Source organism: Heterocephalus glaber, unplaced genomic scaffold (genome assembly GCF_053883595.1).
Source record: "Heterocephalus glaber isolate CG9 unplaced genomic scaffold, H.glaber_assembly_v1.0 deba00001465, whole genome shotgun sequence".
Taxonomy (NCBI): Eukaryota; Metazoa; Chordata; class Mammalia; order Rodentia; family Bathyergidae; genus Heterocephalus; species Heterocephalus glaber.
In genome coordinates this window covers 819,375-843,613 of record NW_028258312.1, presented here as the reverse complement: position 1 = coordinate 843,613, position 24,239 = coordinate 819,375, and the positions used below count along the sequence as shown (strand labels likewise).

The 24,239-nt window shown below is 51.3% G+C and overlaps 1 protein-coding gene across 4 annotated transcripts in view; it reads right to left on the bottom strand.

Moving 5' to 3' along the window:
- Nrg2 (neuregulin 2) overlaps window positions 1-24,239 on the bottom strand; it is a 190,711-nt gene that overhangs the window by 33,857 nt on the left and 132,615 nt on the right. For all 4 annotated transcript variants that reach the window (XM_087180791.1, XM_004841855.4, XM_004841856.4 and 1 more), the window contains exon 2: window positions 4,988-5,159. In XM_087180791.1, coding sequence (XP_087036917.1) covers window positions 4,988-5,159 — 172 coding nt within the window. The remainder of the gene's footprint in view (window positions 1-4,987; window positions 5,160-24,239) is intronic.

The following is a 24,239-nucleotide window of genomic DNA, read 5'->3' as shown; positions in this document are numbered from 1 at the left end:
CCAGGGATGGAAAATGGAGCCATGATGCTGTTGCGGTAAGGAGGAGGGGAGAGGTGGGCAGAGGCTGGGCCAGGGTTGAGGAGATGCAAATGGGCCCACAATCCCTACTCTGGCCTATGCTTCTGGGACTTCTCCCCTGGGCCTGGCCTCTGCCTCTAGAGGTGGGCTTCTTCCCTGACATCCTCACCCTGAGACCTCCAAATAAAGGTGCTGTAATGTTCTCAACAGACCCCACTTGTGATTTCCTTGTAAGGGTGACAGCTGCTTAACTACACCCTGCCTATCCTGGAATAAGCCAGTCTTGGTCTCCTGGCCTGGTGGCTGCCCACTACCCTCTTCTGTCCATTAAAGTCTGGTGCCTCATTAAGTGGATCCCTGGAGGCCCCTCTGACCAAGACTGTATCTCCTTCCCTGCTACAGCCTAATTAGATGCCACAAAGCCCAGCTTCCCCAGGACAAAGCTTCTCTCACTTCTTTGCATACTGGATGAGTACGACAGGGGATCATGCGAGGGTCACAGGGTTGATGTCTAGGGGACTCAGAGCCACACCCTCCCTGTCACCCACAGCTGCATTCATGGGACTTTCAGGACAAGGTGGAGAGGGGCTCATGGGGTATTTGCAAGGGGAAGCTGGACCTTTGAGGAAGGGCTCCCTTGTATGCATGAGCTGTGACAAGGAAGCCAGGAGCTCCATGAGAGCCTCTCCCTGTGGAGGAATAAGGAGGGGCCACAGGGACCTCCAGGTTTGCTAGTTGTGGGCTCCAGAGAAGGAGAGGCTCAGGGGTAGAGCTGATGAGGGGGCTCTGTGAGCCTCTCACATCACGGAGTTGCTGGGCCCACTGCATTCTCTCCTCACTCCTGGTTCCAGCTGGAATCCCCAAGGACTGGGCTCTCTCCCATCTTCCTGGCAGGTGGGATGCTGTTCCCAGTGCCCGATCAATGTGCTGACCCAGGTCTACCCCTGCTCAGGGTGCCTGTCCCCACCCTCCCCAGCCAGTTCTCTGCTGCCAGGGACAGATCTGGGCGGCCTCACATTTTCCCCTGCACCTCCCTCCCCTGCCTGCGGGGCGAGTTCCAGCCTGCCCCTCATAAATAAGGGCACATGCAGTTCTGTAGGGGAAGGCCCTGTGCCCAGGGATTGGGGGGCAGTTTTCTCCTGGCACAGGAAGGCCTGGTGAGACTCCACATTTGGCGGGCACAGAGACAGACAGCACCAGCTGGGGAGAGGGGCTCTGCAGGCCAGCAGAGATGCCAAGACCAAGCAGCCTGGGCAGGTGGAGCACCAGGAAGGCTGTGGAGACAGCTGCAGGGCAGTCAGGAAGGACAGAGAAGTTTGCCAGAAAGGAGACTCCTGCCCCTGCCTCTGGCCTCTGTACCAGGTGAGATGTGTAGAGTATGTGTGTGGAGGGGTAGTGTGTGGGGGTGGCAGATCTCTCAGAGTCACACTGAGGAGACCTTGGTCACAAAGAATCAGAAGTTTCAGGGCTGGGGATTTAGCTCAGTGGTGCTGCTGCCTGCCTTACAAGCGCAAGGTCCTGAGTTCAATCCCCGGTACCAAAAAATAAAAAGTTTCCCATCACAGCCTAAGCTTCCACCACAGGAGAGCAGGCATGCAGCACATAGGCAGGGCCTTGACATGTAGGGGCCAGGGGCATGATTCAGATCTGGGTCCACTGTACCCAGGGCAAGTTTTGACCAGGTCCCGGGTCTGGACAGGGTCACCCATTTGTCAGATGAAACTGAGGCTTAAGCAGGAAGTGACTTGTTCAGAAGGCTACACAATCCAAAGGGGATCCTGGCCAGCCTGGAGGGATCTTGCCCCCAGAAGAGGAGGGCCAGTCCTGTGAGAATTTCCCCAGTTCAACACTCGCTAGGCCTATAGGGGAGAAGGAGGTGCTAGTCTTTGAGACTCTCTCATGTTAGAAGGAATAACATCCCTCAATCCAATAAAGCCATGTCTAAGGGACTATCAGAGGAGACTAGTGCTGCCTAGAGTGCTTGGGCAGGTGTTCCCAAGACATGACATTTAAGGTGGACCTTCGAGAACTTTGGCAGAAACAGGGGAGACACCTGGCCCAAGTCCAGAGTCATGAAAGCAAAGACTCTGCTGGGTGTGCAGCAGGGTCGAAGAACAGCAGGGTAGTTACATGCATGCCAGGAAGAGTCAGAAGAGCCCCAAGATTGTGCCCAGTGTAATGCAGACTCTCTAGACCTGCCAAATAATGACCCTGCATAAGTGTCCTTGTTAGAAAGATCAAGCCCTGTAGGCACTCACAGAGCCTGGCGCATAGCTGATAGTCAATAATATATATCAGATACAGCAATGAATTAACAGAGGACCCACACCCAGAAATGTGGAGAGTCCTCAAGTGTGGGGCAGTGGAGATAAGAGCCAAAGGCAGGGAGGCCAGGTGAACAGCATGCAGGGTGGGGAGAAGGGCATCTCCCACCAGAGGGGTGGTGTCCGACTGAGGGATGGTGAGGGGCCAGGAGCTGGGCAGTAGGGGGCTAGAGTGCAGCTGAGAGGGGGCACAGGAGGACTAACTAGGGCAGGCAGAGAAGCTGGCAGGGGTGTTCTGAGTCAGAAATGCCTGTGGGGTCTTAGGGTGGTGTCTGGCAAAAAAGCCATCAAGTCTGGAGATGGAGCCTCTTGTCTTAGATATTTACAGCCACAGGGGAGGATAAAATCACCCACAGTTGGAGAGGGAGGGAGGCAGGCAGCCCAAAGCAGGGACAGGCCAGCACTGGTAGTGTCTGAGAGAGTGATCGGACACAGAAGGGCTGGGGGAAGCCCTCAAGGGCAAGGGAACAGGTGGCCCCACACCAACCTCTGTTTAGGGGCCTGGAGACCTAGCGCCAGGGAGTCCAGAGATTGCTGGAGTTCTCCAGAGACACAGCCATGGTAAGGCTGGGGATGTACTGAAAAGGCAGATTTGGGCAGGGCAGTGTGGGTGGAGGACAAGGGAGTGTGGAGCTAGCGGGCAAGAGACAAACTCCTGGAGGGTAAAGGGAGGGAAGGCGGGAGATGTGGTAACAGCTGGAGGAGGACAAGGAAGCAGCAACCTAGAGGGTTAGCACTTCAGAAGTGAAGTGACAGGAGTGTGTGCTGGGAGGGACAAGAGCTGAAGCTACCTGAAGGAGGGAGTTGTTAGTGCCAGGGCTCTGGGGGTGCTGCGTGTGTGTGTGTGTGTGTGTGTGTGTGTGTGTGTGCACTCACGTCTGTGGGGGAATGCAGGGCAAGTGTGGTGCAGGGACTGTGGGATGGGCATGGATGGTTGGGGGATGTGCTCAGCAGTAATGTGCAGGGCAAGAAGGAGCACTCTCCCCTGACTTCCTCATCTCAAGGAAGCAGTGAGGGGCCATCTAGACAGAAGATGCAGGGATGGGAGGGGCAGAAGCCCCTCTCCCAGGTCCAGCTCTAAGAAGCCTGTCCACCCTTCTCCCTGGCTGGGGCCGTCTTCACAGGGTGGAAGGAAGGGGCAGGTAGCTTCAGGTGGCTGGGTAGGTGCCCTGCATTTCTTGCCAACATGGTAGAACTGAGGACACACAGGAATGTCCCCCACCTCTAGTCTCCACTAGCTACTGAAATTTTTTTCTCTCTTCTTTTCTCTACTCTTCTCTTCTATGGTACTGGAGATTGAATTCAGGGTCTTTGCATTGAGCTATATCTCCAGCCTTTAATTTTTTTTTTTTAAATTTTGAGACAGGATCTCATTGTCACTAAGTTGCCTAGGCTGAGGTCAGCCTTGGAATCCTTTTGCCTCAGCTTCCCTGAGTGCTGGTATCACAGCTTTGTGCCACAGTGCCTGGCTTGTCACTACGATTGTCTTAGGATGTGCCCTTCTTTCAGCCACAAAACCTTTGATCTAAACCAAACCTTTGATTTAAACCAAACCTTTCTTAAATTACTTTCTGTTTCTGCCTGAGCCACTTTCTGGGGTGAATAGTTCTGTCTTTGTCCCCACTCTTGGAAAGAGAACCAGATACAGGAGGGTCAGAGGATGTTCCTTGACCCCCACTTCCTTTTTCATGGGTTCCTGACAAGTGGGCCCAGAGGCAGGACATGTGCAGCAGGCTACACAGAAAGCCAAGTGCCACCTGAGATGGGGTTTTCTTTTCATTGCTTTCTGTTATGGGCAGATTGGACATTCTCTAAAATTATCTTCATTTGCATTTTGTGGGGTGGGATGAGGAGGAAGATGACAACCTGGAAGGGAGTGGCTGCAAGCTACTCTGGGGTGGGGGGTGGAAAAGGCCAGGGTGTCCCTCAGTCAGAAAGGGACGTCCACCCAGTCCCCAGGGCAGACATGCTTAGGTAGAACATCTGTTTAGCCAGCAGCACGAGATGGGGGGCTGCTCTTGGACTTCAGGATTCCCTGGTGCCCGAAGCCCCTGTCCTGACCAATCCAAGAGGGATGACAGGCCACCTTTCACAGCATGGAGGCTTGGGAAGCTTCTGAGTCATCCATTAGAGCGCTGAGTCAAGATTAAGACAATTCTCATGCCAGGGGGAACTGTTGGAGATACAGACTCCTCTAATGCTAGTCAAAACCCATTTTCTCTTTCCCCTTAGCACACTCTCTGACAAGTGGCAGCTTGCTAAGCTGAGAAACCATCCCATTATCCTGTGTGACCTCCCTGCTTTCTGCAGGGTCTTTCACCTAACAATTTCCAGATTCAGGGGCTTTCAGACACTGTGCTTGGTCTTCTGCAAAGAAGTTTTAGGGATAAGCAAGGACTTTCGCTGGTAAAGTTGATCTTGACAGACAAGATGCCTCCAGTCACCCAGAGACCTTAACTGCTTAATTCTTGTCTTCAGTCTGCTGTTCAAGAGGGGTAGGGGTGCCTAGGAAGGGGACAATGCAGCGGGGCTGGGACTCCATCCACACTGGCTCTGGGCTCAGCCCTGAGCTCTGCCAGCTTGGGCCCTTGCTTCTCAGAAGGGAGGGCAGCTGTGGGATGGAGGTTGGGGTGGACGCTGCTTACCTGCTGTTGCCATACTTGATGCGAATGTCACGGCTGCGGTTGAGCTCCTTGCCATCCTTGAACCAGCGGTAGGAGGGCTGGGGGTTCCCAGCTGCTGCCTCGCACTTCAGCGACTGCTTCTCCCCGACCTGTCCTGTTTGGTTTTTCATCTTCTTCAACTTAGGCCGGGTGGCTGTGGAGAACAAGGCAAATAGGTGAGTGTGGTGGTGGTGGTGAGGGCAGCACAAAGCATGAACACATAGGGGCTGGGATTGGAGAGGGAGGGTGAGGCCAGAAGCCGCCCCTCCTGCTATCATTTCTTAGTTCAACTCAACCAACACTTATGGAACCTACAGTGAGACAAATGTGCTGCTACTTACGGAGTGTCCTTTGTGCCTAGAGTGTACTGAGGGCTGTATTTTAGCTTATAAAGCCATCACAATAACTCCATGAGTCCAATGCAGTGTTTAAACCCATTTAAAGGTAAACAAACTGAGGCTCAGAAGACTTCCCTAAGGGAGGGTGATGGAACAGGTTCAAATCCAGATCATGACCCCAGTGCTCATCATCTAACTCCTGTTCCAAACCCTCAAATGTGTGCTGGATCAGAGGACACAGGCAGACCAAGATGACAGGCTTGACTAGCACACCTACAAAGCCCAGCCTAGTAGGGGAGGTGTGACCTGTCACTGCTGTCACAGCATACCTCATGAAGACCTGGGGACAGTGGAACCCGGAGAAGCCACCCTAGCCCTGGCGATGGGGCTCACTTAGCTAAAGGCTAAAGGACAGGTCTAGAAAAAGAGGGGAATGTGAGACAGGCAGAAGGAGCACTGTGGCTTGGGGAGTCACATGTGGTCCGGGGGCCGGGCAGACAAATGTGTGAGGCAGTCTGACTGTGAAGGGCCACAAGCCCTCAGTTGTGCTTCTGGACCCAGACCTGGTCATTGATGCAAAGCTGAGAGTTTCCCCCATTTTTCCTAAACACTAATCTGTTTTCATGCTTCATCCCCTTGCTCCTTTCCCTACCACCTAAAAAAACCCCAGAAGAACGTCTCCTGTTCTCAGGAAGGCGGGGGCAAGCCAGTGTGGGGTACATCATGACTTCCATTGGTACAGCTCTTTACACTAGGGTAGAGGGGGTATGGGTACACAGGACATGTGACACTTTCATGCACACCTCATTTGGTCCCTGAGCTCTTTGAGACAAGTGTCATAGTGACACTTATGGTGAGGATGAGACTTAGCGGTTCAGAAACTTGACAGAAGCTATAGGCAGCCAGAGGCTGGAACAAAGCCCAGAGGCTTGAATTTGCAATGTTTCAGGCTGGTAGCAGGCCGGAGTCTGCTTTTGCAGTCTTGTCTCTTTTTGAGAGTTGGAGACCTTGATTCAGCTCCTTCCCGTAGCAGAAGGGAGGGTCAGTGGGGGCTGATTGGCCTGTCTAGGACACTGATCTTGGCTCGGGTAGCTCAGAGCTTTAACAGTGGCCAGAGCTGGCTCTAGAGAGGGTCTGGCTAGAGATAAGGGTCCCCCCGCCCCCGGACTCAGTTGTGACTCACTGCTTGTAAGGAGTCGGTGAGTGAGAAGTGCAGGGAAGAAAAGGAACTCAGGGAGAAAACCTTGAACAATGTGTTACAAGGGCTTAAGCAATGATTTTTTGTGGAATAATTTTGTTCATTTTAGAAAATCAAAAAGTACAGATGGGTGAAAAGAAGTAAACAAAATCATCTATTATGTCAAAACTCAGAAACAACACCCCCAACACACCATTTTTAAACCAAATGGGATCAGGGCCAGTAGCATGTTTCTCTCATTTAATGAAAGAATGCACTTTCATTTTGGTAGTAAACATTAATAATAGCACTTCCTAAACTGAATTCTATAAGACACAAGTATCTGAAGAGGTGAAATAGATATTACCTGAAAAAACGTTTCCCTTAGGAAAGAAATTGGGTTGGGAAATATGTAGGTATGCACAGTATCTTCATTAACTTTAGTACGATTGAAGTAAGAGCCTTGAAACATTTTTTCTTGGAACACTTAGTAGCATTTCAAGAAAATAAGTGGAACATATTCTATCACATAACTAACAGGTGTATTTTTTTTTTGGTACTGAGGATTGAACTCAGGACCTTGTGCTTTCGAGGCAGGCGTGGTGCCACTGAGCTAATCCCGTGGTGTATATTTTTGTAGATATATACTTTGGGCTTTTGGTGGAACTGAAGCCTTCATACTGAGCTACCTCTCCAATCCTTTTTCAATTTTAAAATTTTGAGACAGGCTCTTGCTAAGTTGCTAAGTTTCCCATGTTGGGCTCCAATTGGCTATCCTCCTGCCTCAGCCTCACAGAAATCTGGAATTATGGGTGTGTGCCACCACACCTGGCTTATACATACGTGTTTGAATAGATAATATATTCATATGATTCAACATTTAAGAAGTGGGAAAGGTTATATGAGTATATAAAACAAACTAATTTTTCTGGGGGTAGCGCTGGGGATGGAGCCCAGGGTCTCAAGTATGCCAGGCAAATGTTGTACCACTCAGTTCAGCCCTCTCTCTCATTTCTGAACATGGCCATTCAGTTGCCTTTCCAGGTGATCAATTTTATCAGTTCTTTTGACATGCATTCAAAGATCTATGCATATAAAAAACCCCTGGCATTTCCACACATATTTTTCCATGGAATCATTTTTCATCCTTATGCAGTACTCTTCCCCGGGTGCATCTGATTTATGTAACTGATTGTTATTGTGAAGCATTCAGCACATCCCCTGCCTGCCCATCACTAATGTCCCGGGACATCTGTGCAGCTTTTGTTTGTGAACGAAAGGTGTTCACTGCTGTGAGAGCAGTGACTATGTTCGAATCCAAGCTTTGCAGCTTGTTAGCTTTGTGTCCTCATGGCACTGACTTCATTCTTTTGCGCTTCAGTTCCTCACCTGTAAGATACAGGTGATAAATAGTGGCTCCTGATGATGGCTGTGAGGATTATATGAGATAATGGATGTAGAGCTTGGCACACAGAGGGCAGTTAACAAAGGTTAGCTGCTCTTATTATTATTATTATTACCAATAATCCTATCCTAGATGCTCTTCCTCAAAGCGGAACTGCTGTGTCAAAGGGTAAGCAAGCTTCCTCAGCTTTGGCACCAGCCAAATTGCCCTTTGGAAATGGTGCACTAATTTGCACGCCCTTGTGAATGATGGTGCCTGTTTTGTCCACAGCCTCACCCTCACTAGGTGTTATCGTGTCTCCAATCTCTGCCAATTAGCTAGGCAAAAGATAACGCCTCTCTGTTGTTGTAATTTGCATTTATTTGATTACTGATGAGGCTGAACATCTTTTCTAAATATATTGGCCCATTGTATTTCTTCCTTTGGAACTGCCTGTTCATGTCTACAGCCTGTTTTTCTACTGAGTGCTCCTCATCTTTTTTATTGGTTTGTAAGAGCTCTTTAGAAATATTAAGGCCATTAACCTTTCTCTACAATGTTTTTTCTAAGTTACCTGCTTTCACATTTTGAAATGCTATTTCTTCCTCTCTCTTCTCACCTAAAGGTTTTATGCGCATCAATCTACAATTTGTTAGACCTTTGAGAACGTCATCATTCTAAGCATGATTAGAGTCCTGCCTCAGCATCCTTCCTTGACTTGCACCCCAGCCTCCTGTGTCTGCTCTGGAATCCCCCAATTCATGCCTTTACCATGGTTCTTAACCCTGGATGCTAATGAGAATCATGTGGAAATTTTAACACTTTGGTGGTGCTGGGAGCATGGGCTGGGCATTCTGAAGCCAAACCCATGACGGTGGTCCAGTCCTGTGGTATAAAGTCTCTCTAGTCCTGTGGTATAAAGTCTCTCCAGGTATCTTTCTCCAGGAAAGCGAACATGTTTAAGTGTACAGCTGGTTACAGACAGACACATCTGCATGTGCAGCTGGCTTTGGTCAAAGGTTCAGTTTATACTTATTGATTTAACCACTTGGGCTAGTGGTGGCCTCCAGCTAGTGCCCTTCTCCCTTTTGTGAACCAGGGGCCCAGAGAGCTCTTCTCAGGCTCTAAAGTACCCCTATCCCCCAGTGGAATGCGTGGAACTTTCCCACAGTTCTGACACAGGGGACCCCCACCGCCCCACCACATGGGCTACCTTGCTCCCAGGGGAGGACTGGAGGTGATGCCTGATGGGACAAATCTATGCTCACCCATCTACCTTGTTCCTTTCTTTTTTTTTTTTTTTGTACTGGGGATCGAACTCAGGTCCTTGCACATGTGTAGCAGGCGGCGAAACCACTGAGCTAAATCCCTGGCCTCTACCTTGTTCCTGACATGAGCTGGATGCAAGAACATGCACTGCGCAGTTGATGGCCACTGGTTAACGGTGGTGGTGGGCTAGGGGTGTAGCACATAGAGACAGACTGCAGGCATGACCCTCATTCTGGGGCCCAAGGAACTGGAGGCTCCAAAGTCATTCCCTGCCCCCAGGAAGAACACAGGATTGCATTTCAGATCCTAAGGAGCCCATTCCATTAAGGACTCTGTGTGACTCTGTAGCTACTTCTCATGGTCCACTCACTTTAGAACAACCAGTATAGTCACTTGTTTTCATCCATCCATCCATCCATCTATCCATTCATTTAATTCCTTTTCAATGAATCAGTAATTGAATTGAATGCATTCCACTTAGTATATGCCAGGCACTGTTCTAAGTGCTGAGTGTAGAGTAGTGAACAAGCATCCTTCTCTTAGGGAGCCTGACTTTCAGTGAGGGGCATGGACAATCAGCAAGTAATCATCGGGAAAGACAAGACAGTGATAATCAGCTGGATAAAGGCCCTAAGGTGGGCATTAGCTTGGTGAGTTCACAGGCCTAAAAGATGCCTAGATGTCTGGGAAGAGAGTGAAAGATGGAGGTGACTTGAGGAGAGCTTGCAGAAGCAGGCAAAACCCAGGTGACATAGGGCTGTGTGAACCAGAACAAGAAGTCAGATTTGCTCATCTTTATTTTAACTTTTTATGTGCCTACTAGAAAATTTTAAGTTACACATGTGTATGGTATTTTATTTATATTGGACAGTGCTGGTCTAAAGAATGACAAAATAAAGATAAATATGCCATATTCTTTACAAATCATGCCATATTCTTTACAGAGAGTGTTCTAGCTCTTACTGGTTCCTCATAAGAATCATCTGATAGCTAGGGCCAGTCAAACTTTGTAGGCTGTATTTTTTTTTCCCATCAAGGAAGTTCCTTGGTGGGAGGCAGGTGCAGCAGCTCAGGTGGCAGGAAAGAGAAGAATGCATACTAGATGGCCTTTGGAACAATGCCTGGGGGACCCCTGTACCCTCTCTCCTGAGTCCAGAGACTGTCAGGTATTCTCTGGCAAGGACTGGGGTGACCATGAGAAGATGGTCTTGGATTTGTTTTGTAGGTGTGACAGAAAGAGGCTTACAAACTGGGCAATGACCTGATCTTACTGTCTGCATTTTAAGCTTTTTCTTAATCTGAGCCACCATTTTTTCTTTGTCTGTGGCTTCTAGTCATTAGATCCAGTACCCCTGAGGTCACCTGGGATAAGGCTCAGTGTCTGTTCACAGAGCAGAACTTGGACACCTGGAGACAATTCTTGTGGGCCTCAGACATGACTGGGCCAGCTCTAGCCCTAAGCCTGGAGACCCTCTCTGAGCTGGGTCCAATTTTGTCTGTGCCTCTTTTATGGCCGAGGGCCCAGAATGCCCATGTTAGTGTGGGAGTACGGAGATCTCATACTGGGTCCCAAGAGTGTTTTTGGGCAAGGGATATGAATGGGCCTTCCGGAATGGATGAGATCTGTCAGGGCAAGAGCGCAAGGCACGCAATGGGCAGGCCCTCATCCTGCATCTGTCAACATATATTTACCAAGTGCCCGCTATGCACTAGGTTCTGTGCTTTGTCCCAGACATAAATGGAGTGACCATCCCCACCCTCCAAGTTAAGCCTGTCCCTCTCTATCATTGTTTTGTTACATGAGAAATATAATTTTGTTGTAGGAAACTTACACAAGGAGAAAGAAAAACTTATTTAAGTCAATTACCACCAAAGAGAAAACCACTGTTCACATTTTCTTTCTTTTGGTACTGGAGATAGAACTCGGGACCTTGTGGTTGCAAGGCAGGGGTGGAACCACTAAGCTAAATCCCCAGCCCAGTGTTCACATTTTCAAACACCTCCTGGAAGACAGTTCTCTATTAAATGCTTTAGATCTTACTTTTTTTTCTTTTCAATCAGCACATTGTAAAAGCATTTTTCCATATTTACAAATATAGCTATAAATCATTTTAATGGCTGCCTAATATTCCACTGTTCACATGAATTTGTTAGGTTGTTTCCAGCATTCTGTTAATATGAACATGACTCTAATAAACTTCTCTGTCAATTCAACTTTGTGGCCAAAGGGAGCAGCAGCAGTCCTGCAGTTTTGTGCATATTTCCCCAAGTAGAAAGGAGACTCTTCAAGGCCAAGCAAACAGGAGAGGGGACAGAGGAGAGATATAAGGTAAAAGCAAGTAGAAGCTTGGTGTGTACAAGAAGTGGGAAGAAATGCCCAAGCCCCTGCCAGATGACCATCCTGACATCTGACTCCCGGAGGGTGCCCCTGGAGGGGCAGCAGGAAGTTGATGGCTAGGTGGGCCCTTGGGTTTGGAGCAGCACTCCCTTCCCTGATGACTTCTCTTCACACCAAGCCCCCTCTGCTGAGCTCCCAACTGCTTGGGTTGTGGGGAGACCCAGAGGTCAGTTTGTCCAGCTCCCTTCTTCTTGGAGCAATATTAACTAAGCAGCAGGACCAGGCTTTCTGAAGTGGCGATATGGAAGTGTGGGGAGATCGCCTCTGGCAGCTTTGTAAGGCCAAAAGGGAGGTCTCTCAAGGTCTCCACAGAAAGATTTTCCTTGATGACAGGTTCTATAAAACCTCAGGACATATCCTACATTGCTACAAGTTGGCCATCAGGTATCTAGTGGCTTCTGCTTCCAGTCACCTGTTGTCAATCCAAGGCATCTGGCCTGTCTCTGTTTGACAGGTAATCCCGGGGAAAGCACCTCATTATAGATAGCAACACAGAACAACAACCAGCGCTGCTCCTTCCCCACATCCCAGCCCCGAGGCCAGGAGGTGCTGCTGTGCCAGCCACTTGACCTCATTCCTCTCAGCAGTGGGTGGGGGGTGCAGAGCCTGCAGAGATCTAAGAGCAAGACAGACGCCCAGGACGTGGCCAGGCAACCTGTCTCAGGAAAACCTGGCTCTGCCTTGCCCCTAGCAACCAGAGTCAGGGAGGCAGCAGCACCAGCTATAGCAGCAACAGCATCACAGCAGTAGTAGCAGCAGCAGCGGTAGGCTCTTAAAAAGGATAATGATCCTCACCTCATGACTAAGACTGAGCAGTCTCCTTTGCAGGGCAATACCTGGAGACAATGTGGCCAGCCTTCCTGGCATCAAAGTCTCTCACTGTCCTGCTGCTGGCAGGCTGCTGGCTGGCCCCCTCCCCACCCCTGTCCCACCTACAAAGTGATTGCAACCTATTGGAGGTTAATTACAGACTCCAAGTTCAAATGAGAAAGAAAGAAAGAAAGAAAAAACTAAACTAAACTAAAAACACAGCTTGGTTTAAGTGGGCACAGAGGGCCTGCTCTGTGAAATGGAGAGCTGGGTATCCTCCCGGTGGCCTGAAGAGGGCCACCTGATGCTCTGAGGACAGGCCTTGGAAAGAAGTTCGTGCCTAGCTGGGCTTCGGCTTTCTCTGGGTCACATGTCCTTGGCCAAGCAGTCCAGCCTGGTGCCTGGGCTTGTCTTGCCCTCCTCTTAAAATGAACTGACAAATATTCGCATGCAACAGGCCCTGTGAGGTGCTGGGCACCTACCAGACACAAGGGTTATGGGGCTAAACAAGACAACATGGTCCCTGACCTCTGGTTGGGTTATCCCTTCTGTTCAGGGCTTCCACCAAAGCTGGAAGTGGCCTCAATGACAGTCACTTTCCCAGCACCAGTGAAAACCAGCCCTGGAGTTATCACTTCAGTTACAAGGTAAAAAGGGGCCAAAATTGCTGGAAATGACACTTAAAGAGGGCAAGCAGACACTGTACCAGGAGAGCAGGTAGAGAAGAGGGGAAAGGAGGAGGAGGAGAAGACAAAATTTGGTAGCATCAAGACCAACAGAAATGTTCCTGCTTTCTTAAAGCCTCACCTGGCCAGCCAGAACATTACCCATTGACACCCAACCCTACATTTTTTTTTGGGGGGGCAGGGCATGGCCAGCTTGACTGCTCTGGCTAACACCATGCTCACCCTCAGATCTCTGGAAAGAGCCTGCTTGGGGCTCTGCCAGGCTAGGGGTAGAGATGTCCAATTCGGAGGTCAGCAGGTCCACACTTCAGAGCCCCATCTCTGCTCAGGGCTGAGCCACAGGTACATGAGCAGCAGAGATGGGGGAGGGGGAGAGGCACCTGTGTAGGGAAATTGCATGGTTCTCCAGGAAGCAGCACCATAAAAGGGGAAAAGGGTGGGAGATGAGGACATGGCAATTCAAGTCTTCGTCCCAGTCTCAGTTTTTCACCTGTCTGCTCTTAGGCAGTTTGGCTTCTTGGGGCTTCAGTTGACTCACTTCCTCTGCTTATTTCAGGGGAATGGAGTTACAGCGGGTTCTCTATGGAGCCATAGGAACTTCTGACCTTAGTATCTCTTCAGCTGCTATGGCAGAGGTCTGGGGCAAAGCAGAGAGGACAGTCCTGAAGAGCCGCTGCCATTTGCACAAACCCTGGTTAATCTCTCTACCGGGTAAGGCTGGGCTCTAGGCCAAAGACTTGGGCTCTGGCACAGCACAAGCTGGTATAGAGATGTCTAGCTGCAGGTGAGCTAGGCCACTTCTTGCTTGGGAACTCAGAGAGAGCTGAGGAGGGGTCCCAGAGGCTCTCTCATCTATGCAGTGGGTCTGCACTTCCTGCCTCCCCTTATCTGGGTGGGGAAAGTTGTTTCTGAGGTCTAGGGGTTGGGGAAGGGAGTGGAAGGGGACACCTTGTCCATCTAAGCAGAAAAGATTGGCTTCTCAACTGAAGTACATGTGGAGCGGATAGTCTTGGGGCCTCTTTCTGGAAGGTTTGCCAAGCTCATTAGTAAGGGAAAGCAGCACTGCTGTATTAAAACAAACAGACATACGATGGAGTAGAATGTCAAATTCATGTGGATTTTTAAGATAAGAAAAGATGTTTTCAAAGCAATGTTGGGCTTCAAGGAAAGGTCTTAGCAGGCTTGCTGCAGGCCAGTGGCAGTCACAGTTTCCCTGTCTCTGTCCCTCCAATGTCTACAAGCACTGAGAGCCCTGGTGAGCTGCTCTGGAGGTGTAGGGGGCTGAGAGTCCGTCCCTGGACGAGGCTAGTGAAGTTGAGAGGCCTAGAAAGAACTCACCCTGGAATGAATGCTTCCCTCCCTGGTACTTAGTCCCTCGCTCAGATGTGTCAGGTGGAGATCCAGTTTCTCTATCTCCTCTGCCAAGACTGCTCTTGCTCTCAGGTGCCCTCTTTCAGTCACTCTGGCATCTGTGACAACCCCTGTGTCTCTTTTGACTTTCTCACAGGTCAAGTCCATTCACCTTCCATTAAGCCTCTTGCCCTCCTAACTCTCCATCATCTGTCAGGACCACGGTGCCAGCAGGTGTGTCTGGCAGGTTTGCCTCTATTGCTTCACTACTATTCAGAAACCTCCCTGATGTCTATAGAAGAAAGGTGGCCATCTCCTCCCTTATCTGGCATCCAGGGCTCTCAGGGGATGTTTGCTGAGCCAGTCAGTGGGTCCCTTCCCAAACTCCTCTCTACTTTTCCCTACCACTTCCCTTCAGGAATCATATTCCTTGAAAATCAAGCCACTGGTTGATTCCCAAATGTGTATATTCTATCCTGCCCCAATCTACTCTGCTCATGCTCCCCCCAAATTCCATTCCCCTCACAGGAAGTAGAATGGAGAGGTCAAGCCATTCAGGCTGGAGGTCACACAGGTCCCTGTGCATCACTAGGCCAGTGACTTAACCTCTCTGAGCCTTTATTCCTTTGTGAAACAGGGTCAGTCCTATCTACCTTCTAAGATTGTGGTGAGAGTTAGACGGGGGTAGTGTATGCTGAGAATTTAGCACAGTGCCTGGAACAGAGAGATAGCTTAATAAGTGGCAGCTCCTCTTAATCTGAATCCCTCAAGAGCTCCTCAGATACTGCTCCTTCTCTAATCCACCCAGCCAGAAGCAGTCTCTGCACCATACAGACTCAGTGTGCCTTTCATCTGCTCTTTCTGGGGCTTCTTACCTGGGAGCAAGCCAGACTCTTTTCCTTCTAGACTGTGGGGAGCATGGGGATAGGATATGTTGGGGCATTGCTACACTCTTGGTGTCTGGCCAAAGTAGGTGCTCACTGATTACAAGTTGAAAAATGAATCAGTAATGGAGGACCAGACTGCACCTAGATTATCCCAGATGGAGCTGGCTGCAAGCACTCAGGGGAGGGCGGGGTCCCCTGACAGCTCATCTTAGAGCCCTTTCCCACCCAGAACTCTTCCCCAACTCATCCTCATTCCAAACAGGCCTGCGCCCCAGAACAGAAGATCTGGTAATAAAATTGTTAGCTTCATATGTATTCCTGTGTGGGCTTCCACTGCCCACCCCTCAGAGGCCCCAGCCAGGCAGGAAGCCTAGCCAGGGCAGACTCCTTCCAGGAGACTGGCCTCCATCAGAGAATGTCCCAGCTAGGGAAGGTCCTTGCTTGGTCCTTTGGTCACACATGGGCTGAGCACTCAGACCTTTGTGGAGAGTCTGGCTGAGCAGGGCTACGCTCCCATGGTGGGATGGGGCCTATGGTGCCCGTGCTGTATGTTGTGGAGCACAGAGGGTACACTCACCTTCCCTTCCACTCTGGGGACCAGGAGGGGAAGCAAAACCTACATTGGGCCTGAAGGATGAGCAGGACTTGTCAAAGAGAAGGGAGAGATTGTACCAGGCAAAGGGAAGAGCAGGTTCATAGGAGCAAGACTGGAAGATCACAGTGCACTCAAAACAGGGAAATTCTATCAAGGCATGGCATGGTATAGAGGTGAGGCAGCTAGGGAAGGAAGGTACTTTAGGGGCTGTTACCTTCATTCTTTCCCTGGAGCTGCCAAGCCCTTGGCTTTATTGGCAGGAGACTTTCTTGTCTGGGCCTCAATTTCTCTATCTACAGTGAAGGGAGTGAACTATGAGCTCAGATCTAGCCTCAGCTGACTGCAACAGAAGTCATAGACCTGTGGCCAGGCCCAAACCTCCAGAGCCCTTGCAAAGCATTTCCAGCTGGGGAGCAATCCTGAGGTCCCGGCCACAGCCCCCTACCTTTCTACCACCAGCTACACTTCCTGACTGCTCAGCTGCTCGATCACAGGGATTCCTGACTGAACCCTCCTCTGATGTAGAACCATCCTTCTACACACTGCATGTGGCTCTGACCAGGCTGCCATCCTGCTCAGAACCTGTTGCCTCCTCCTGGTTCAGAGAAGGCCAAACTCAGTAGCCTGACATGCAGATCACCTTATGGCCTGGGTGGTTCTCCTGCACACAGTTCAGGACTGCACTTTATTTCCTAGGGCCCTGGGGTTTCCAGCCTGTATACTCTGAGCCAGTGGTTGTTCTGGTCTGAGTGCTCAGCCCTTTTGCCCTTCCCTTTCCCCTACGTCAGTCTTAACCCCATGCCCTCCTCCCAAGGGCCTCCTCAAGCTCCTTAAAAGGGAGGCAGTCTCTCCTTCCATCCATTCTGTATTGCCTCTTGCTGGGGTCAGCCTTGAAACTGGAATGGGACCTACCTAGGTCTGTCTTATCCCACAAGGTGGCGAGTCCATTCCCCAGTGACATGATCTCAGCTTACAGCCCAACCCCAAGCATGGAGTACCTTGCCTGAGCCAGGAGCTGGGGAAGTAGTGCAGCTGAGAGGCCCCTTATGGGGACCCACCAGGGAGGAGGAGGACTCTGCCCAATCAGTGGTTCTCAAGCTGGGGAGTGTGCTAATACTTTATTGACCCTCTCCCCACAGTTTCTGATTCAACAGGTCAGGAGTAGGGGGTCAAAGATCTTCATTTCTAACAAGTTCCCAGTTTATATTTTAAATCAAGATCCCACTAATACAAAACATTCATCTTTTGTCCAAGGGACTCCATAGGACCACATGAATACCTCACATAGGACTAGATCTGGCAAGACTCTCTGGATACCAGCTTGGTTTCTGGCCGGGGCATTTCTTCATAATAGCTTCCATCTTCCTAAGAGCTCCTGGCTGTTGGTGGAGCCCCAGGGCCTCAGGGCTTCGCTCCTGTGTCAGGGCCCATGGTTCCTGTTCATACCTGACTGCCACAGTCATGGAAAGCTCTTGGCGAGGGCAGAGATTTGACCTGCTCCCCCTGTATCCTCTGTATCTTATCTGCAACTACCTAAGAGCCCAGGAAGTAAGTACCAGAATAGCTGATATGATGGGGGAGGGCCTGCTCCAACAAGTAGATCAACAGGGGTCCTCTGCCTCTTGCTGGTTTGTCTTGAGGGCCACGGAGTGTGGAAGAACCTGGAGGCAAGTGCATGTGCCTGGCTGAGGCAAGGCAGAGGGTGAATCTCAGCTGAAGATCCCATCTTGTCACTGGTTCATGGCTGATCAATGGCATGTCATGAACTTTCCCTATCTCAGTTTCCCCATCTGTAAAATAGGGATGATGAAACAATACCTGTACTCTATGGAATCAGTATTGATGCACAGAAAGTGCTCATTAATTGATAGCTTCCTCTCCTGCAAGTTGGGCACGGCCATGGTGCCACTTCTGCAAGGCCTGTTTAGAGCCTGGTGAATTTCTAGTCACCATCCAAACTCAGGTCAGAGGTCACCTCCTGTATGAAGTCCTCTCTAGTCCTTCTCAGGAGAACAAATCATCCCTCTCCTTACCAAACACTGTACATTTACTTCTGGTCTTATATTCCATTCTAATCATAGGTAATTGTGTAAGGATTGGTCTTTCTGAGCTCCCTGAGGGCAGGGGCTGTGGTTTATTCATATAGTAGAAGCTCAACTTCTACTATGCTTGCAGAATTGAATACACAAAAGTGAGCAAAAGCACATGCAGTCTGTGTAGTTAGCATGCAGCTAGGGGTCTGGAAGGCTGGATGAATGAAGGGCTTGGCTGGAGGAAGGTTGGTAAGGTACGCTGCCACTTGCCTCCTTCTACATGATGAAAGGTGTGTTACCAGCTCAGAAGTGGTAGGAAAATATGATAAGAACATGGTTCCAGTGGGTCCTGGGTCTCAGGTTTTGCCAGCATTCAACAATAAAAAGCCCTTGTTTCAAGTATCAATTGTTCCTCAGGCCAGCCTGGTGACCAGAGAACAGAAGAGGGCTGGAGGAGTGAGTAGGCCAGGGTAGCTGTAGTAGCAGCCAACTCTGAGTTCAGGGCGAGGGCCTGCCTGTGCTGGGTCAGCACCTTTTCCTCCATATGCTCTGTGCTCTGCCACTGCCCTTGGATTGGGGCTGCCTTGACCTGGCTCTGAAGCTCCTACCACCTGGGGTGGAGGGCAGAAACAGGGATCACTCTGGGTCCACGGGACTTTGAATCCACAGACTCTCCTACCAAGATGCTGCTTCTTCCTCCAGCAGTTCACACCACCCACACAGGCCAGAGGGCCTAGGTCTCTGCCTGGGGGAAGGAAGGGCCCAGCTCATACTCTTTTAAGGGAGGCCGTCTCCTCTGTTTGCAATCTGAAGCCCACAGTCCAATTTGACTCCTATCCCAGACTTACTGGCCACCCAATTCTCCCATCCCAGGTGACTCACTGCCCTCCAACAGCCCCATTGCTGTGCCAGTCTGGAAAGACTAGAGCTCCCTGTCCCCTCTTCAACCTTGCCAAATGCTTGGAACCTGGGCTAAGGACTGATGAGTCCTGGTCTGTAAACTCTTTGAGTTCTCAGGATGAAAGACTGTTGGGAGGTACAAAGTCACTCCCTGCCTGTTGTTATTGTTCTTTGTGAACCTCAAGGTGCCAGGGAGCTAGAGCAATGTGTGAGACAAAGGCTGTGCACCAGAGTGGCAGGAGAACCACTCCAGGTGCCAGGCCCAGCAGGGTCAGCCAGGGGCCAAAGCAAGTGGGGGAGTCTACCAAGTATCAATTGCAGCTCAGACACATGCACAGGAGCACATCCCACCTCTCATCTGGACCCAGGCGGATTAATGATGGGATTTTGTTCTAGAAGCCTGGACTTTAGTTTTAGCACAGGCAGGAGATAGGAAAGATGGGAAAGAAAGATCTTGTGACGATTTCTTTGTGCTCAGGGAATTCAAATGAGATGTGTCCAGAGCTCTGAGCTATTGATGCTCATTCACATTCATGCTCCAGGACATCCTGGTAAAGACCATGACCTGCTCTCTGTCCTTCCACTGGCTTCAGCAGAGGGACATTTGCATCAAACCCTGAATGATCCTGCAAGGGTCACAGAGAATCTGGTTCCAGAGTCAGTATTTAAAACAACACAGCATAGGCCAGGCTTGACACACGCCTGTGATTTCAGTTTTTCAGGAGGCTGAGGCAGGAGGATCACAAGTTTGAGGCCAGGTGAGACTGTCTCAGAATAAAAATTTAAAAAGGGCCAGACCTGTAGCTCATTGTCAGAATGCTAATTAAGCACACATATGGTCTTGGGTTCAATCCTTAGTACTGCAAATAACAAAAACAAAAAATACAATGCAAGACTACCATTTTTTAGGGAGGCCAGATCTCCCTGCCCCCAATCTCACAGCTCTTCCCTGCTGAGGGCATTTCCAGAGGTCAGGAGACAAGGAAGGTATTGCCCCAGGTCACACAGAGGCACTGGTAAGTATGGCTCCCAGCAGCCTGGCTTCCAGCTGTGCCATCCCACTGCACCATCAGTGGACTCATAACCCCCTCCTCCAATACTTCGGCCAAGGCTGACAAGGCCTTGGCTGTGGGATAAGGGGAGATGGGGGGGCAACCCCATGTAGGGATATCAGGCGTCAGCCCCACAAATTCTCCATGAGTCATGGAGCAGAGCTCACACCTGCAAGCACTGCCCCACCCAGGCCTGCACTAGGCAGGAGAAAAGCCCATTTCCCCACAGTGAGTCCCTGGGTATGTGGGTGGGGCGAGGATGCCCCCTCCTGCTGTTTCTAAGCAGGAACTAGGGTGCTGCTGAATGTGTGATCAAGGATCAAGGAGAACCAAGAGATTAATGTCCCCTTCTCTTTCCCTTCTTTGCCCCTCCTACTTTCCAAATTCCTTCCCCACATCTAAGCTGATGTTATAGTTCTCAGTCTTTCCACAAAATATGGCTCAGTTCTGGCTAAGACTCCCTCCAACTGTCCAGTACCCATGTTCTGGCCCACTGGCCACTCTGAGAATGCAATAAGAGGATCCTGGAAACCTCAGGCTGGCTGGATGGGAGAGGAAGGGGAGGCTTCCAGCTCTGCAGTTCACTGTTATCTTAATTACCCATCCTGCTGGGTTTGAATCAGACCCCTCTACTTACATACCAGGGATTCAAGACTGCTGGTTCCCATTGCCGTGATACTTTCTCCTGATATCTTGTTCTGGAGCATGACTCTTCCCTATGCCTTCTCCACTCTAAAGAATTCCAAGTCTCCAAAATTCCTCTAGCCCAGGTCTGTTTACTATCTGTTCACCAGACAACTTCCTGAAAGAAGGCATTTCAAAGAGCTGGATGGCCCCTGGGAAGCAGGGAACGAGAAGAGGTGGTGGTGGTGGGACAGAGGGTAAGAGTATAACGGCATATTAAGGACTTTCTCACGGGGGGGAGAAGATCCTGGAACAGAAAACTGAGAGGCCTACAGAATCTCCCCTCTAACCCACTCCCTGAACTCTGCTCCAATGAGTAGCCTTCTCTTCGTGGCAGGAATGCTTGTTTCCTTTGCACTAGTGATTCCTGCTTTCTGAAGCCCAAGAGCTGGTGCTTTGCTACCAGCTGGGTTCCTGCATCTTTAATACTTGACTTAGCCAGCCTTCCAAGGTCTCCATAGGATGCAAAAGTGGGGGGAGAGAGGAGGGGACAGTAAGAGAGGTGGCTTACTGAGCCAAATCCATGAACTGCTGATCATGGAAAGAGGCACCTTTGCATTCCCTCAGGTTACAGATCCCCACAATTCAGGAATCTACATTGCACTCAGAGCTGACCAACAGTCCTCAGGAAGGACACCTAGATATACTTGCCCAGTGGGAACAGCCAAAGAGGCAGCTTGGCTTTCAAATTTCCATAGTGACTTCTCTTTATCAGGCTGAAGACAGCATTGGATTCCTAGGCTCTTCTCAATAAACAAACCAGAGCCTGGCTACCTACCCTTCAATCCCTGCCACTATCCAGAAAATAGGGATAGGAAAAGGATTTGCCTACACTGTCAAGCACGACTGCAACTACCCAACTTCCAGTCAAGTACTCTTTTGAAGCTTTTTTTTTTTATGTTGTAGCTGAGGCAGGAACTCTGGGGGGTGAATAGAGATCCGGCAAGATGGATGTAGCTGTTCAGGTAATGCTAACTTGCAGCCCAAAATCTTACCTCTGGAAAGTACTTTGTGACTTTAACCCCAGTAAGCCTGTTTTACTCTCTCTGTAAAACGCGGACAGGAGCACCTGCTGCCAAGATTGTTATGGGGATTAAATGAAGTTGAAGCATCTGAACATGCTTTGTCCTAGCCTGCTGACTAGTACAAAGTAGACGTTAATAAAATGCTCGCCTGCAGAAGGAAAAAAACAAATGAGAATCCAGGGCTTCCCCAACTGGGCCTCCAGGCAAGCTTGGTTCTACAGGGAGGACGTGCATCCCCCAAAGCTGGGAAGCCCAAGGCCAACACACTCTTTCTTCCAGCAGCGGCCCAAGGTGGGCACTGATTGGAGTCTCAGCTCTGGGCTCTGCTCACTCAGACAGGAGCAAATTCTTGGGCCCAAATGGACTCACTCCTGAAGATCAGAGGAGAACAACTGCCACGTGCCTGGCCAACTTCTAAGGGAAATATGGTCAGAGAAGCAGCGGCGCCCCACTCCCTGGGGTTCGTGAGCCGAGCAGGGCATCGCCTCCGAGTCTTGAACTCTCCGAGCAGAACCGATGGAGGTGTGGCTCGGGTGGGGGAAACTAGAGCACACCTAGCTCGGGCTGCCGCGGAGAAGGGAAGGCAGTGACAGCTCCCTGAGTGCTCGGCGGCCAGGCCAGGCCCCGCGTCCGCCTGTGCGGGTGCTCGCTCCGTGCAGCTCCCTTCCGTGGGGATGCGGCCGACGGGCTAGGCGCGCGCTGCCACCGCCGGACTCCGGGCGCAGTCGCGTCCAGCCCGGTCGTGCCGGCCGCTCTCACGCTGACACGCGCGCCCCTGGTGCCTGTCACCCCGGCGCTGCTCGCTCAGCCCTAGACTCACCCGCGCGGCGCTGGGGGCGAGTGAGCTGGCGGCAGGTTTCTCCCAGCGAAACGGGGTTTCTGGGCGCGCCGAGGTGCCCTACCTTTCTCCCCGGGATCGAGCTCCCGCTCCCGCTTCCTCCCCTCTCGGTGCTTCTTGCCGCGGCCGCGGCCCCTCCTCCTGGGCTCCGACATTCTACCCGGGGTCCCCGGCGGTGGGACGGCCTCGGCTCTACGCTGCCGCGCTGCGCCTCCTTTGCCTGCAGCCCCAGTGCCCGAGCGCGGCGCCTTTCTTATAGCCGGTCACACCCTCCGGGGGAGGGGAGCAGCGAGGTTTAACTCTTCCCCTCCCGCGCTCACCGCCCTCGGCCCCGCCCCCCTCCACCGGCTCAGGCTGTGGGGGGCTGTGGGCGTCCGGGTCTGGGCCCTGCGCCCCTTCCGGCGCCCACCGATGTAGGCAAGACTGGCACCCAAGCAGAGCGCCACGGACCTCCTGGTCAGAGAGGGGGCTCGAGCTGGGCTGGGGCCCAGCGCACGATTGGGGAGGGGGAGCAGAGATCCCCCAGCGAGGGCCAAGCTAAGGACACCATGGAGGTGGGGAGACAGCAAGAGAAGGGCCCAGGAAGGGACCAAAAACAAGCCTACTGGCCAGCCTAGCGGGCAGGAAGCACCCCTGCTGCCTGCAGTTGGTCCCCATAGCCTTGCTAGGCAGTTGACCCCGAGCTTACTCATCCCTGGAGGTCTGGCCTCTGTCCCCTTGGGATACTACCATCTAAGGAACAGCTTTAATGAACCCCTGTTTGGGTCTGGCAGGAGGTCTGTGGGCTAGGAGGCCCTCCCAGCCAGGGTATGTTGCAGCTGGGAGACTGGATGCTCCAGGTGGCTTGTAGCCCCCTCCCACACGCACTCCACTCCACTGCACTCCTCAGCCCAGGCGCAGCTGGGCTGGCTCCTCTCTCCGAGGTCTGTGAGGCCGAATCAGATGCTGCCCCCCTTCCTACCCCCCATCCCACAAACCACAGGGTGAGGGCTGTGGCCAAGGACAGCCTGGCTCCTGCCTCCTGCCTGGGTGTGGTGCGGAAAGGGTTACAAAGAAAGGCTCTCCCTCTCCTGGCTCCCAGAAAGCCTGAGCCTGCGGTTTACTTGCCTAGCTCTGCCTGAGGTGTCCCCTTACAGCCATCCCTACTAGAATCCCAGTCAGAGATCATCCCAGCCAGTCCCCTGTCTCCTCAGCAGAGGGTCCCAAGGCTTCTCTGGACAGGATCCTTCTTAGAAGAGCCTGCAGGAGGCTAGGAATCTGGGTCAAGGTGAGGAACTCTGGAGTTCCAGGGCCTGGCCAGAACCTGAGGCCAAACTTGGGGGGTGGGAGCGCAGAGAGATCGTGGTGATGTCCATGCTGAGGGCTGATCTCTGGAGCTCAAGCCAGTTTCAGCAGGGGCCAGCTCAGGGGAGACCAAGTGTAAGAGAAAGGGCTGGGGATATAGCCCAGCGATAGAGCACTTGCCTAGCATGTATGAGGCCCTCAGTTCATTCCCCAGTACAGCGAAAAGATCTTAAAGGACAGTGAGTACCTGCTCTGCTTTGTGTAGGTTCACTCCACATAAGAGGGGGAACACCCGATCCTGGGTAGAGCCAGTGCCAACAACTTGATCTCAGGTCTCCAACCTGTTCATTCAGTTTCCAAAACAACACTCATATCCAACCCTCCCCAGTCATTGGCTGCTGCCTCAGTTCACACCCTCCTCCTCTGATCTCCTTGCTTGAAATCTTGCCCTCTTAGTCTAACCTCTCCAAGATCCCCAGTGATCTTCCTAGAACCCAAACCAGATCCCTTTATTCATTGTTACA